This window comes from Zonotrichia leucophrys, chromosome 1 (assembly GCF_028769735.1).
Source record: "Zonotrichia leucophrys gambelii isolate GWCS_2022_RI chromosome 1, RI_Zleu_2.0, whole genome shotgun sequence".
Lineage (NCBI taxonomy): Eukaryota > Metazoa > Chordata > Aves > Passeriformes > Passerellidae > Zonotrichia > Zonotrichia leucophrys.
The window spans coordinates 22,361,533-22,377,286 of NC_088169.1; the positions used below are offsets into that span (position 1 = coordinate 22,361,533).

General features: G+C 35.4%; 1 protein-coding gene across 1 annotated transcript in view; it reads left to right on the top strand.

Annotated features, from left to right (window-relative positions):
- Positions 1-15,754, top strand: part of PUDP (pseudouridine 5'-phosphatase) — a 62,344-nt gene that overhangs the window by 33,056 nt on the left and 13,534 nt on the right. Inside the window, exon 3 of the mRNA XM_064708845.1 lies at positions 3,918-4,147. Coding sequence (XP_064564915.1) covers positions 3,918-4,147 — 230 coding nt within the window. The remainder of the gene's footprint in view (positions 1-3,917; positions 4,148-15,754) is intronic.

Sequence of the window (15,754 nt, forward strand, 5' to 3'; positions counted from 1 at the left end):
AAATTTTCCTTTGCTTTTAATCAATTTGAGTTAGCTTTCAGGAGTTTCATCTTGTTAATTTTCACTTCATGATCAATAATGTCATTTGATTAGAAAAAGTGATAGCTTAAAAGGAATAATGTAGAAAACAGTGTTGTAATAGCATGTAAATAATTAGATAGGGATTCTCATTAGATCATTTTAGTGTAACATTATTTGGTTTCCTGAACTCTTGGTGAACATCTAGTATTAGTCAATTAGAAGGAAAATGTGATGGTTAGCTCAAGGGTTTTGTTGTTCAGTATAAGTCTTATTTTTAGTTTGTCAGTTGATCCAATGTATTAGTTACCATGATATCAGCTGAATCTAAGGCAAACAACACCACATCTGGAGTCTAATGGATAAAAGTTCATTTTTCAAAAAAATAAAATAATGTACGTACTTTTGTGCAAGTTTCAGAACAAAAGAGACGATCTCTTTCTTTTAAATGTGTCTGTGGTCTCAGAAGAAATAGGTCCTTTCTGTTTGTTTAATTTGTTTTCTTTTTTCTCTCAAAGTTGATAACTTCATTGACATTTGTGATTAATTGGGTCTTAAAGATGCTGACATTTAAAGTTGATCCTCCTTCTTTGTAGCTTCTGTAACAAAACTCTGCTTACAATTCTTTTCTGTGCAATAGTCACTAATACTTAACTGTTGTAGTTAGTATATATTAAGGTTCTGTGTCGATCTAAAACTTCTTATTTAAAGAGATAGGGTAAAGATACAGTATTTACCTCTTTTACTATTTAAAAACAAGATTACATTTGGAAATAAATCATAGCAATGTGGGATATTTTTTCCTAATTTTTTATAACTACTTGAAGAATTTATGTTGTTCTGCATAAAATATTTATTGCCTGTGGCTATATTTATTGCCTGTGTGCCACATTTGGAGTGTATTCTTATGCTGGAAAAACAGAGATCCTTATTTCTTTTGACATTTCTTGAATTTTTATTCTTGTTCTATATTACTAAGCTTTCAGTAGGAGAGGTGGAGGGTAGTCCCAAGAAGCCTAGCAGAGGGGTCCCTCTGGGATGGGTGGTCCATGATCCCTTACATGGTGCCATAAATAAATTAGAAGTTAGGAAGATCATGGGAATTTTCAGTATGCTTCTTCATAGCCATTGAGTTTTCATTTGGTTGGTTTTGATTTTCAGTACATTGAAAAATCTTTGTAGCTAAAGAAGATATAATGACACAGTATTTGCCAGGGGAAGTTTCTTACAGATCTTTAAAGCAGTTCCTCAATTCCCCCTCTGTTGATAATTTCTTAAAAAAAATAGATACTAAGGAAGATATTATATTCTTAATGAAGAATTATGTGCCGAATTAGTAAAATAATTCTGTCAGTAATTTGATGTGGTGGCAAAGTGTCTAGAACTAAGCTGGTGGTAATTGATGCAAACAAAAATGGATTTTCCTGATCTATAGCTTTTACAAAGAGGAAAGCAAACCTGAAATTAAAATATTTTTCGGCTGCTATTGTTCTGAGCTTGTCAAGTTATGCTAGCTATTCTTCCAAATGCAGTTTAATTTTTTTTGTGGGCAGCTGAATTGCCCCTTGCATTTTTTTTTCTATCTTGCTCTATTTACATGTGTGCAAATAATAATTTTTAAGGGTATTAGCTAAAACTGCATTTTAGCTCCCTTATTGTGAGGGAAACCAAAAAGAGAAATCAAATACACATGCAGACACATTTACACATTGAAATCATGATGTGCTCGAGGAATACAAGAGAGAGCCCTGGAGAAATAACCTTTCTGCAACAGTGCTTCTCTCTGGCTGGCTACCTCCAATAGAAACAGAATAAGCATACCCAGTGAGAGATGAACTGAAGCTGTGATGCAGTGGGACTGAAGAAAATTAGCTGTTTGAAAAGAGCACAACTTTGGAGAAAAGTAACCATATCATAGAAAAAGCATAGGAGATAGGAAGAGTCTTCTGCTTGTGTAATCTTTGGACTACTTTATGTTACAGCACTTATGTATGCTAGCCTTGCTAAACCTTCCAGTTTATTAAATTCTTTAGAATTAATGCATTTTATTTTAGGGAAGAGACATTTATACTACTGCTTTACATTAAGGAATCAGTGCTTCCATTAATTTAATATAGACTTACTTGGCATGATTCAGAATGAAGATATAAACTATCTGGCATAAAAAGCTGGCTTGTATTTAACATCATATTTTAGTGAGAGGACATAGTTGCATCATTTGGGAAAAAGTGCACTTGCTTAGTATAACCACTTAGCGGAGCATAAGAAGGCTTTTAAACAGCTGATGTATTGACCTTAGAGGAAGAGTAGTGCTTGTTATATCTGTCCATCTCAAAATCTAACATTAGAGAAGTGCATGTATTCAAAGTTTGAAGGCATCTTCAAATACAAGCATGGAGCTGGAAATGTCAGTTATTAATTGTTTGATTCGATTCTGGAGAATAAATGAGAAATCTGCAGAGAGTCATACCTACAAGTCCTATTTTCAGATAGATAGATTAGTTACTGCACCTATTCACTAATCTACACACTTTGTTATTAGTAGTACTTACAGCTTTTCAAAGTTGGGCATATGACTATACCTGGGAAAAATGTATGGCAGATAACATGGTTGTTTATAGAATTGAATGGCTGGATCACAAGGGAAATACAAATCAAAGGTGCTGAGGTGGCAAAGGAGGAGTAGGAATGGTTTAATGGTTTAAGGGAGTGGAATGGTTTAGGAGAGTAGGAATTGTTTAAGGGAGTGGAGACCAGACATAATGATGATGGTGAATCAGGAGCAAAGGTATAAGATTATTTTTGTATAACGAGGCATGAAAAATAGGATAAGAATTAATGTAGTTGGCAAATGAAAGTAGAATTGTGCTAAAGTTGTTTCAAGGAGCCAAAAGTCCACTGGACTCTACTTGAACCTAAAGTATCTGAAACTAATATCCTGTGTCCAGTACAGTTGGGATTAATGCCAAAAAGCACAGCTGAAATGATTTTACATGTATGGAGGATTTTCACTTGGGAATTGATAAAGACCAGACATCCACACTTGTTCTTTATTAGATAATGCTAATTGTTTTGTCTGGGAAAGGTATCCAGCATTTAGAATACTTCAGCAAAGGAGCATTAAAAACCCTTCAGAGAAAACTCAAAACTTGCACTGAATAACAAAGTATGTTTCCCTCTTACACAGACTGGTTGTGTTTTCACTGTTTGCTGCATTAACCTTCCCTAGAAGACTGGATCAGATTGAAGTTTCTACCCATTAGGCTTGAGGTGTTCATTACTCTGGGTTCACAGCATCAATAGATAAAGCTCTGGTATTAACAACTGTGACTGACAGCTGCTCTCCTCTGCCCAGTGTTACTTGCTTTAGTAATTGCAAAAGAGAGAAACTGAGCTCTCTTATGGGCTGGTTTGAGCCAGCTGGATGCCTACTTCAGGAATTAAAACTCTGCAATCCACTGAGAGGAGTATACTTCTTTGATTTATTTTTTTCCATGAACATAACTGTATATGAAAGAAAATGTTCTCTCAGACTCTTAGAGTTTTAACTAATAAACTTACATGATGTGGGGACATTGCTTAATGAGTTTCTAGTGGGTCTCATTATGTAGTGTTATTAATCACATTTTTGACAGATTTTGAGAAAAGCATTGTTTGATAGCAGAAAAAGTATGTATATAGCTTACAGAATGTTCCATGATTTTTGAGTGTAGAAGGAACATTTCAGATATAGCAAGAATTTTCTTTTACACTGACTATTTGAAATAGGCATATCACATTCAGTAAGAGAGCATTGTTGAAGTATTGCTAAATGCTTTGTAATTGGGTGTAAACATCACTATGTATACCAATTTATATGCATATTTATAAAAACTAAAATGTGTATATTTGTCTTGCAGGAGTCAGTAAGCTGGTCCATCATTTACACAAACACAAGATACCCATAGCTGTTGCCACCAGCTCGGGTGTAGCATCATTTGAGCTAAAAACAAGCAGACACAAAGACTTCTTTAGTCTTTTTCATCACATTGTGTTGGGAGAGGATCCTGAGCTGAAGCGTGGCAAGCCACATCCTGATCCATTTTTGCTTTGTGCAAAGAGATTTGACCCTCCTGCACCACCAGAGAAGGTAAGAGGGGGAGGGCACAAATTAAATTTAGGAATTTTCTGTTAATTAATTAATTTAGGGCATAAATTACATTTAGGAATTTTCTGTTTGGGCTGTATTTGGAAATGTTTTTTTAATGTGATACTTAGATTTATATAAACATTATTAAAATCAGCAATCCCCATTTTCAAAGATGTTTGTGCTGTCCAAGAGAGGGATTTAGAGTTTGTCATGCAGATTGCTCTGATTTGCTACCTGGTAGCATTCAGTAATAGGAAAGTGTAATGATTTTCTTCTGTATATATAAGTCTACAAGCTTAACTTCACTATTCAGAGTTTGGAAACATTCATGGCTGATTTACCTCTTAAGTGTCAAAACATTAAATATAGTTCTTTGTGATGAGGACATACATTTTTCTGAAGCTATATCTTTCCACTAGCAGTCTAAATCTCTGAGATCGTAGTCCTTGTTTCCAATTTAAAACTATCAGTTTGAGCACTCTTTCTCAAATAGAAGATGTGTTAATTTTTCCTGTCTTATATATAACTTTACAAACTATTCTGAGTTAGAAATCTGTAGGAAGAAAATTTCACATCAACTGAGAGTTAGTTAAAACAATGTCTTCATTTTTATTTTAAATCAAATTGCCATTATCCTTAGAATGTTTTTCTCCCTTCTTCTCTGCCACAAGTTGAATGTAAGTTTTGGAGTTATTTTCATTACTGCAGAAAAATGTGTTGCATCATAATTTTAAGGAAAAAATTTAGGTAGATTAGACTGTGATTACTCTTCTCTCAGTAAAATTTTTGGGAATAAAAAAGGCTGCACAAATACATATGGAATAATTAGGTAAGATTCCTCACCTTTCATACTTCAAGTTCTCACCCAGAGTCTAAATGGTAATTTCATTGCCTGGGAATACAAAGTGAATTAAGTTTGGTGCAGTGTGGTTTACTTTTGAACAGAGTTAACCAAACTGGGTTTGGGTTTTGGTTTGATTTTCTTTCTGTTGAAATTTGTCTTGATGTGTGAATCTACTTCCTTTATAAGCTTGCATGTTTAGAAATGGTACACCAAATGTACATAACCAAGGAAATTGAATGTCAGCTGTGTTAATGGCAAATTAAACTATAATTTCATGGAAGGAGCAGGACAGCTTTTCCAAAACTCTTAGTTTTTGTGGTTCTGTTTCAGAAAACCTACAAGATAGTAATACTTAAAACGATCAAAAAGTTTGAAAACAAGCCAAAAGAAAGCAACAAAACCCATGAACCAGTGACAGTGTGTAGATACTTGTATTCTTTAGTTATGTTAGCATTTAAAAAAAGACACGAAGAAATAGTAGCATCTGTATTGCACTAAATATTTTTAAACTTTAAAGGTATGTTAGACAATCAGCGTCACAGATCATTAATAGCAGTTGTGTATTTTTAATTTTGTTAACTTTCCTTTGAAGAAGGGCATAGATGTTTGAATCCATCTTTTTCCTTTGTAAGAAGTTTATAGCATCAGATTCCCTTAGTGCAGATAATTCAGCTGAATTTTTTTTTTGTTCCATCTAAAAATGTCACAAATGTTGAAGTGTGGGAAATTTACAAATGCACAGAATTCCCAAGAGGAAGGAGGTGAAAACAGTGCATGTGAAACTATCCAAAACATTTGTGACCAGTTGCAGTGTAATAGTGTCATCTGCAGTGTTTTGTCCCAAGCAGTGAACTAATAGAGCTACAGGTTTGGATTTCATGCCAGCAATCATTAACATGCAAGGCTGCAGCCAAGTATCAGGAGGTAAAGCTAATGTCTGCATAAGGAAATAATTGGATTTAAGCAAAACAGATTGTTAGAGCATCATAGGCAGTGCTTGGGCTCAGAGGTCTATGCTATATATTATTTGAATGTTTTCAATTGGATTGGATTTACTGTGATCCCAGGCTGAGATAAGGTTCTTTGGAGCTTTATGTACTCTTAAACATTGGAGCTTGCTTGATGAGTGCCTGCAGAGAACTTTGACTGGAGATGCTGGCTAGAGCAACCTAGTACATTCCAAAATACTCAGTGAAACCAACTATCAGGGAGAAAGGGAGAACTTTCAAGTTTGCTTCCAAACTTTGTTGCTGCTCTTAGCAAAAATATAGTGTAGGCATAGAGAAAACCAAACCCAGAATTTAGCTGTAGTGTCATATCACCCAGTGGCAATTGCTGTGCAGGAATACTTCTGCAAGTAGACCACTATTTAGGTGTTTTATAAATGGATATGATATCTGCTATACTGTCATTGAAGGATGTCATAAATACCATCTTGAAATTTCTTAGATGTTGATCTTTTGATTTTCAGTCTTTGCTTAACTAGGAACTTAATAAGCATACTGATAAAATGATAGCACAGAAATTTAAAAAAAGATACAGCCTGCAAATTCAGCCTAGGTCTCTTATCTTGTGCTACATGAAGCATCGTATGAACTTCCAATGCTAGTAACAAGGCCAGTCATATAAGTAATCATGTAAGTAAATTAGCCAGATAATCAAAATATGATCTAGAAACTAAATACTAGAAATTTTGTGTTTTAATAAACTTTTTTTAAATATATTCCAAATTCTGCTCTTAAATGCACAGATGCAACTTGTATGAAAAGTGTATGTGTAGAAATAACGTGTTCTTGAATATTATAGAAATTTCAGGCCACAGTGTTCAAAACACTGTGTTCTTTTTCATACATTTTATTTAGATGATTGAAAAACACTTTTCATAATGTTATTTCTGTTTGCATTCTGGTCAGGGAATACTTTAACAAACTGAACATTAATAAATCCAGGGATGAACACTCAAGTGCTGAGACATCTGGAAAATGTCATTGAAAGACGATTTTCCATAATCTTTGGTCTGTCATTGGGAGAAGTGCTCGAAGGCTGGAGATAGCAAATGTCACTCCTGTGTTGAAGCCAGGCAAGAAGGATGACCCATGCAGCTGCAGGCTTCTCAGCCTCATCCCAATCCCTGGAAAAAGATGATGGAACAACTTATCCTGAAAATCATTTCCAGGCACAGTAAGGAAAAGCAAACCATCAGGAGTAGTCAGTATGGCTACACCAAGGGAAAGTCATGCTTGACAACCTGATTATCTACTTTGATGAAGTGGCTGTCCTGGTGGACATGGTGAGACCAGTGGCTGTTTTCTGCCTGAGCTACAGTGGTGCCTGTGACACTCTCACCCACATGATGTGGATGGGCAGACCGTGAGGTGGTTTGAAAAGCGGCTCAGTGGCCAGGCCCAGAGGGTTGTGATCAGTGGCACAAGTCTAGCTGGGTGCCAGTGACTAGTGGTGTGCTCTGAGGGTGAATACTGGGTGCCGCCCTGTTGAACATCCTTAGTGGTGTGAATGAATTGAGAGAATGCTCAATAGGATCTTATTAATGCATATGAATACCTGAAGAAAGACTGTAATGAAGAAGGAGGCAGACTTTTTTCAGCAATGCCCAGTGACGGAACCTGAGGCAATGGACACAGACACACACAGGAGACTGAGCACAAGGAAAGCTTTTTTTTTTTTTTTTTTTTTGTTACTGTGAGAATGGCCAAGCACTTGCAAAAGTTGTTCAGGAGGTTGTGAGATACACAAAGTGTGTCTGGACACAGTCTTGTGCAATAGAGAAGGTTGGACCAGATGAGCTCTGGAGGGCCCTCCCAATCTCACTCATCCTGTGATTCAGTGATTAACTTCACAGATTTGATCTGGGAAGAAAAAAATAAGGGGAAAAAAAAAAGCTTTTGCTGAACAATATTTTTCTGTTCCTCTATAATTTACAGAGCTCACATTATTTAAAATAATGCTTTTGGGATTTGAAATACCAGAATATTAAATTTTGATTTAAAAGAGTTATAGTAACCAAGCCATTTGTGTGTATTCTAATAGTTTATACTTATATATATTTATATATCAACTAAAACTCAATGCTATCTTGAAGAAGGTTTGTTTCATAATAACAGAAATGGCATGCAAATAAATTTATTTTAAGTATGGCTCTGAATCAGAGGGTTTCTGACATCCGCATGCCGGCATTTACACATATTTCCAATATGTTTCTGTCATCAAAACCACACAGATTAATTAAAATCCTGCTTAAGGGCATTGAAGGCTAAGGCATTTCTTTTCAGTATTTTGGTAGATTTGCTTATAGCTTTTCTGTAAAATAAAGAACCTTATTAGTAGCTTAAAAGCAAATAAATCCATTTATATTAACTTTTTAAACAGAGGGATAGACTGTAGTAATACAAATGGTCATAACTCTCTTATGAAGAATCAATCTGTTCTATTTAAAAAGTTCCAAGTGATGTAAATCATTGCCTTAATTTAAAACACTATTTCTTTGCAGTTTCTTCCATTTCTAATTAATTAATTGATCCCATAGTTACAAATAATCTCTGTACCAAATCTAGAGAGAGCTCATTAAAATTTTTTTCAGACTGATTAAATGGCATTAGGATTTATGAGTCTCAGTGGGCATTTTGTCATAGAATGGAGAAGTTCAAAGAGAAATTTTCTGTGACTTTTTTGCTCTAGAAGATATAAGGGAAGAACAGTAGATTCAGAACATTATGACATTCAAATATTTTGTAATTTTATTCTATATTGTACAACAAAAACTGGATAAAGAAGGGTAATTTAGCACTTAATGTGACCATTGTTGTTGTGAGCTTTTGTAAAAAAGAATGCTAAAACTGTTTTTTTGTATTATCCACTTCATTTTTAAACCTTTTCTAGTTTTTGTCCCCCACTCAAGTCCTCCATTTTAACTGAACGCTTGTAGTGCATATATTTTACTCACTATGGTTTTCAGATTAGCAGGTATTTAATTTGCGATGTTGCTGTTATTCCTTGTGTATACCTGGAGGTTGAATGTTTTAGAAGTACTTTATTTGAAGTACAGAAATTACAGACATGAACAACCATTCTAAGTGGTGCACTGAGCTGTAAATTGGAATCCCTGCTGTTCAAATCAAATGTTTTAGTCACCATAAATCTGTTCCTTTCAATTTTATTGGCTTATACTCTTTCCTGAATGTTTACAATTCACAAATTTTTTATTTTGGAAATAAAGGCATTAAATGTAAAGCCACTGACATTTTTCAGCTTAATTCAAATATGCATCAATGGTTTTTTCTTTCAACTTGGCTTCAGTTTTTCTTTGCCTAGGCCTAGATTACCAATTTTTTTCTCATCTGAAACAACCTTCTAAATAGCTGTTCATGGTATGAGCCATTCTGATTTACTGAAGCCCTGCTGTCTTATTTCCTTGGACTCACAGTTCTTACCAGCTGTTTTGGCATATCGTTAGATATTGGATTTTTTCCAGGGGATATGACTTGTGATGGTAATGGTCAGAGTATGAAGTTTAAAGTGCTAGGCTGAATTCAGGGAGAGAGATGGCAAAGAGTTTGTAGATGATCACTGTTCTCAGACAGTGTAATCTGACGGAGGCAGATACAGCACAGGCCAGTGGCTGCTTATTGTGAAAAGACATCAATGTTGCTCTACAGCTCTTTCTGTCTGAAGGTGAATTTTGGGATAGAAAGAGGAATTTAATCTTTCTTTTCAGAAAGTTGGCTCAGGACAGCACTGCTCCACCTCCATGGGACCCTCTCCTTTGATCACCTTTCCTGTAGCAATACTCTGAATATTTGAGACAAAACAGGCTTAGGTCTGGTCCTCTACACTACTATACACAGTCATCTTTTCCCTAAATTCATAATAAGCCCCTGTTTTATACTGAAAAGATAATTAAAGGAAGGGTACATTTTGTTTGTTAATTTTCAGGTTTTTTTCAATTATTATGCTCTCAGTTCCTATGGTTGATTTGCTCCTCCCTTTTCTTCTAAAGCATGTGTACTTGTGTGTTCACACGTGCACTCACTCACTCTCCCAACCTACCCCTCCCCACGCTGGCAGTCTTTATTATATGTTTGTGGAAGAAAAATGAGATGTTGTATGCCTTGCAAGTAATTTAACTTTTAAGTGTTCCAGACATTGCCCTTTTTACTGCAGTGCATGTTTATTTATGGATGTATTTGTCTTATGGAGATGAAAAAAGTAATTGAAATTCCATGCAAAAAGTAACCTGGTCAAGGTTTGCTTTCACTGAAGGTATCTTAATGATTGGAAGGGGAAAGAAGGGTTATAATTAGTTCTTAGTCTTTGGGGTACTCTACTTGGGAGGGTGGAGAGGTAGGAATACTTTTTTTTCCTTGCATTTGTCTTGATAATGTATCAAGTAGTTGCTAAGGGACTTGATGAAATGTGATGCAGAATAATAAATTATGCTCTGCAGCCTTCTTTGCTTCTACGTGAGGTGAGTGTGTAAGCACAAAGAGACTGGTGCACCTCCAAATTCAAAAAGCATCATATTCAGATTAGCAGGTCGCTGGAGATGTGTTGCTAATTGTTTTAGGGAACTCATTATGAGTATTATCACATATTAATTATGCATGGCAACTAGGAAAAAAAGAGGGGGGAAATCCTTGTTTTATGATAACTTGCTCACTGATTTATCTTTTCTTTCTTTCAAGACCTTGAGCATTTTCTTAGAGATGCCAAACAGCAATCATTGAATAATTAGATTTTAATTAACAAGAATTTTCACAAAAAATGTTTTTAATATCTTTTGAGTTATAGCAAGCATGAATAAATCCTCTTTCAATAAGATCTAGTGAACTGATTCTCTCTGTATCTGGAGTTACCTTTGTAATCACCCAGAGCTTGTTGTAACAGTGGCTTTCAACAATTTCTTAGTTTGTTTAAATTACTTGTTCTTTGTGGAGATGTGGTTGTAGGCAATTTTCAGAGAGCTGGTATTACATGGTAGGGTTCTTCTTATTCTGCTGTGTGATAAAGAATTTGTAAGAGTCTGTATTTTTGGCATGATTGCAGAAAACTTACATATGGAGCCATCAATTAACACTGGTAAATTATTTATAGTCTAAACAGGGCAAAGCTTTTTGCTCAGACTGATTGCTGCATCACAAAATAAGTGCACTTAGAAGGTGATTACAAAGTGTACTCCATAAAGGAGTACTGGAGACTTTTTTTTCATTATTATTGTGATAGGTGTTACAAAGATAAAAGACCTTGTAGTATACAAACGAACTGAAGATATGAAGACTTGTGTGCTAAAAAAGGATGCTTAGCATTTCCATTTCAGCACCTTTTTTCTTAGAATAATAGCATAATTCAAAGCCAAGATGAAAATGGTTCAAGTTTACCTTCAGTAAGGCTGGAGTGGTTCTGATTTAAATTAGAATACAATTCCAAGCAGTGGTAGAAATTCTACCCTTCTGTTCTATAAAACAAATAAACAAACAAAAACCAAATTTAAAAAAACAAACAAACCCCAAAAAAACCCGTTTCATTTTTGTCTAAATGATGCTAAATACAGGAATCGCTGTTCATGCTCAGATTCAGTGTCCAGCTTATTTGGTACCATCTCTGGTGACAGCTAATATTCACAGCTTAATAATCACCTTTTAGCTAGAGCGGGTTAATTTATCCGCTTAAATTCTATTGCTCCCATATCAAGTTGCTTTTAACAAAAACAGACAAAAATAGGCTTTAGTAACTCTTCCACAGGATCTGTGGGTTTTCTTTCTACTGATGTGTGCCTGGGACAATGAATTCTGTATATGTTGCATATGTTCCAGTGTCAGTTTTTATATGTTATGAGTGAGAAAGATAAGAAATAATTGATCTGCCACTCAGTATTGTAAATGCTGCTTGTCATATCCCTTTTTATTTTTTGCTCCGTAAATTAGCCTCTTTAAAATCTGTTCAAAACCTCACCATCTCAAAGGGTTGTGTTTGGGATTTTTTGTGAGGGTGAGGACAGTGATATGGTTGTTTGTTTTTTTTTTTCTCTTCATAAGAATTCTGATTGCATTTTTTCTTGCTCTTCCTATCAAAAACATTTTAACATAGAATAATGTCTGTGGGGCATAGTACATAGAGCATTCCAGATGGGACCATTTTATGTATGTCTGTGAATATAAATAATATCACCCAAGCTCTAAGTTTTCACTGAGCTAGTCTCCCAAGTCCTGAGTTTTCTCTGAGCTGTTTACAATGATGCCCAGTATTTAAACCAAATATTAGAAAATGTATATGTCATTTATTTTCTTCCAGCTATTGTTTACTGCCACATTTCTTGACCATTTCATTTAATTTGACACTTGACTGCCCAGTAGACTACTTTGTCACTCCAAAGTTCTTACAGATGTTATCCCAGATGACCTACAAATCTTTCTGCTATCAGCAGGTTTTACTAAATATAGAGGTAAGGATTACTAGTCAATACTTCCCTGAATAGCACCAGAATTATTTTAAAATACAACTGCAACTATTTTCTAATATAGTGGCATGGTAATGGAAATGTCTTTTGATGTTAGTAACTCCTTCATAGGTTAGTTGCTTCAAAGCCTCAAGGTTTTGCTGAGTAGCAAAGAGCAGTTGATGAGATTTCATCCATTGCTGAAAATATCCTCTGTTACAGAACATGTTTTCCTCCATTAGGAAATTGTCTTCTTTCTCCTGAACAGACACCTGGTCACAGTGATCTATTCAATTTGTCTCCAGAACATATTATTGCATCCTGTAGTTCAGTCTGGAGACCTTAGAGATTGCCTATTGTCCTGAACTTCAGAACTATTAAGGACTCAAAGCACTACTGATTCAAAAGTGCCATGAGCATAACGCTATGTAACCTTACTGCTTTTCACTTTCAATAATGCAGTTATCCCAAGCAAGCTAAACCAGAACCTTTCATTTTAGAAAGAATGATCATGTATCTGAGGTAGAAGGCATTTGCAAGCTTTAGATTAGCTACAATATATCATTTGAAGACTGATATTAGATGTGATTTTTTTAAATTTTCAGGCCAAAAATTTTCATTGAGAGGATTTTTTTTTATTTCAGCAAAAAATGTTTGCAGATTTTTTAAGATGTTCCTCAGAAGATAGTATTTTTTCAGTTGTAGTGATAACTAGTACAATGGTCATATGATAATTCTGTGAAGAGTTATATTGTGTACAGTAGGTGTTTGAAGTTTGGAAAGGTGGAATTCCTGTAGTCAGGTGTTCTAGAAGCCAAGAATAATGCTATGACTCTACCATACCATGACTAATACTGCATCTGGGAATGTTTCCCTGTTTTCCTGATGTTTGTGTGCTGCTCAGTGTGGTCATCCTATTTACATTTAAGTACACATTAAACTATGGTGGGATGCAAAGCATCATATTCGTGTATGCTGGATCACAGGCATGGAGTCTGCTCGGGACAATTTTTCAAGCACTATGAAATAAATGTAAACATCTAAGACTATAAGTACAGATGTATCTTGTACAAACTAAGCACTATAAGCACACACTTCAATCTATTTAATGAACATTGTGGCTTTTTTAGTGAACAAGATTCCAATTTCGTGTTTTAGATGGCAAGCAAGTCCCTCAGTTCTCCTCAGAGTTAGAGTTAACAGAGGTCATTCCTAATAAAAATAAGAAGTAAATCAGACAAATCTGCTTTCAGCTGTGTTCTCTGCTGCCCTGGTCCAACAAGTAGCAAAAGCAATTTAAGAGAGACAAATTTTAGTTAATAACCCAGCAATAAGAAAGGGAGGACGAAGAGCATGTACCAATGATTCCAGAAAGACTGTATTCTTAAATATACTGCTGGGGAAGGATGAAGAATGTAGGCATGAAGATTGTACAAGGCACAGAGGTCAGCATGATATAAGACATACAGCTGGAAGTGGGAGAAAGAGATAAAGAATGCAATTAAGTGAAAGAATAGAAGATGTCTAGGGAGTAGAAGGAAATAAAAGCTAGACATAAGTAATTGTGGGTAAGATAATATAGGGCCTTGAAGGTGAAAATGAAAACTTTAATTTGTAGCTGCACTAAGTAATCTATATACCTTCATTATAAATAATAAAGAGTTAATAGTGTGCAGTAGCCCATTTGTCCTTATGGCTTTCTCAAGCATTTTTTAGGGAGTGTAGATGAAGTGTGAGGAAATGGTCTATAAGTTAATGATGTATATACTGAAATAGTAAAGGCATTTACTTCTTTGAGGCTAAGCATTCTGTCTCATGAGGATTGGTAGATGATGTGACAGACCTAACATTACAGCAAAAACTCTTCAAATATTTAGGATGCTACATGTCTAAATTTAAAACCTCATGAAGATAGTGGAAAGAGGAATCAGCTACAAATTTGCACTTTGGCATTTCTCTCAAAGTAAAGAAGTTTTTTTTAGGAACACTGATGACAGAGTTTCATCTTCTATCCTAGTATTGCATTAACTAGTAATTCTAAAGTGTTTGGACAATTTATTTCTGTCCCTTTTTCCTTTCAATTGATTTTTTTTTCCCCCCGTCATCTTAGCAATCTTAGTTGAAGAGCAAGTATGCTTGAAGGATGATTGTTGACTTTGAGTAGGCTGGTAGAAGACTGTTTCAGTGCTATCTTCATATTTACAGGTCCTTTTTACAGCTGATATTAGTAAGTTACAGCCTTAATTTTCTTAAATATGATTAATATTTAGTGCAGTAACTTTCTTGTTTCTCTGATTTTGTTTAAATAATACAGTGCTAATGAATGGTGAATAAAATGTTCTGTTAGTAGAATACTTAGAAAAGACCTTCAGTGTAGTTTTTCTCAGAAATTTTGAAATGTGTCTATTATTTTCTAGAACAATTCAGTCTCACCAGCTTTCACACCATTTTTAAAAATCTGCCAATTGAGTCCTTAGCTTCTCTGTCTGAGTTGAGTATGTCTGAGTGATCTGGCTTTGTGTAAAGTGATTACTAGTAAGAGCTTCAGGCTCAATGTCAGTCCAAGGATGAAGAAATACATCACAGAATGCTGTATTTTAATAAAAGGATTTCAGTTACTTGGCAATATAAAGACATAATAATGCATGTGACATGCTGTGGTGTATTGCTTTAGGATCAAACTGAACATTGGAATAATAGCAGCATTGAGAAGAAAGGAAAAATAGGATGTCTGATTTGAGCATCATTTTTTCTTCTATTGATTTCTATATTTAGCATAGTGTATGGCATGTCAGGCCCTGGTTATAAAGACCTGTAAAAGAAAGTACTTGGATTCCTGATCTTGCATGTTAGGAATCAGGCAGCATGTAATGCATAAACTTGCACAGAGTTGGATGGATCCTAAGAAGATCCTTTACCAGATGTTGGGGTTTGTGTTAAAAGCTTCTTTGCAGACCCACAAAAAAGCTGAGAGAGGTGACAGCAGGTGGGGGATCCCAAGTCACACCTTACCAACAGTTCCCACATCTGTCACAGAAGTCATCATCCATCAGATGCCCATCTCCATATGGTCAGGGCAGCACAGAGTCCCAAAGGTAGACAGAAGCTCAGATTAAGAACTCAAAGGGAGGGACAGCCTGTTCAGGCCCTCCCAGGGCTGTCCCAGAACTGCTATCAAGGTAAATCAATGCTGGACCAATCCTTTTGAACTGAGGAAAGATGAAGCCTAGGGCGTCGTGTGGCAGTGTTCACAGGGGTTCTTTGATTGGGGAAGAGATGAAGATCTGACTCCATGTTTCAGAAGGTTTGATTT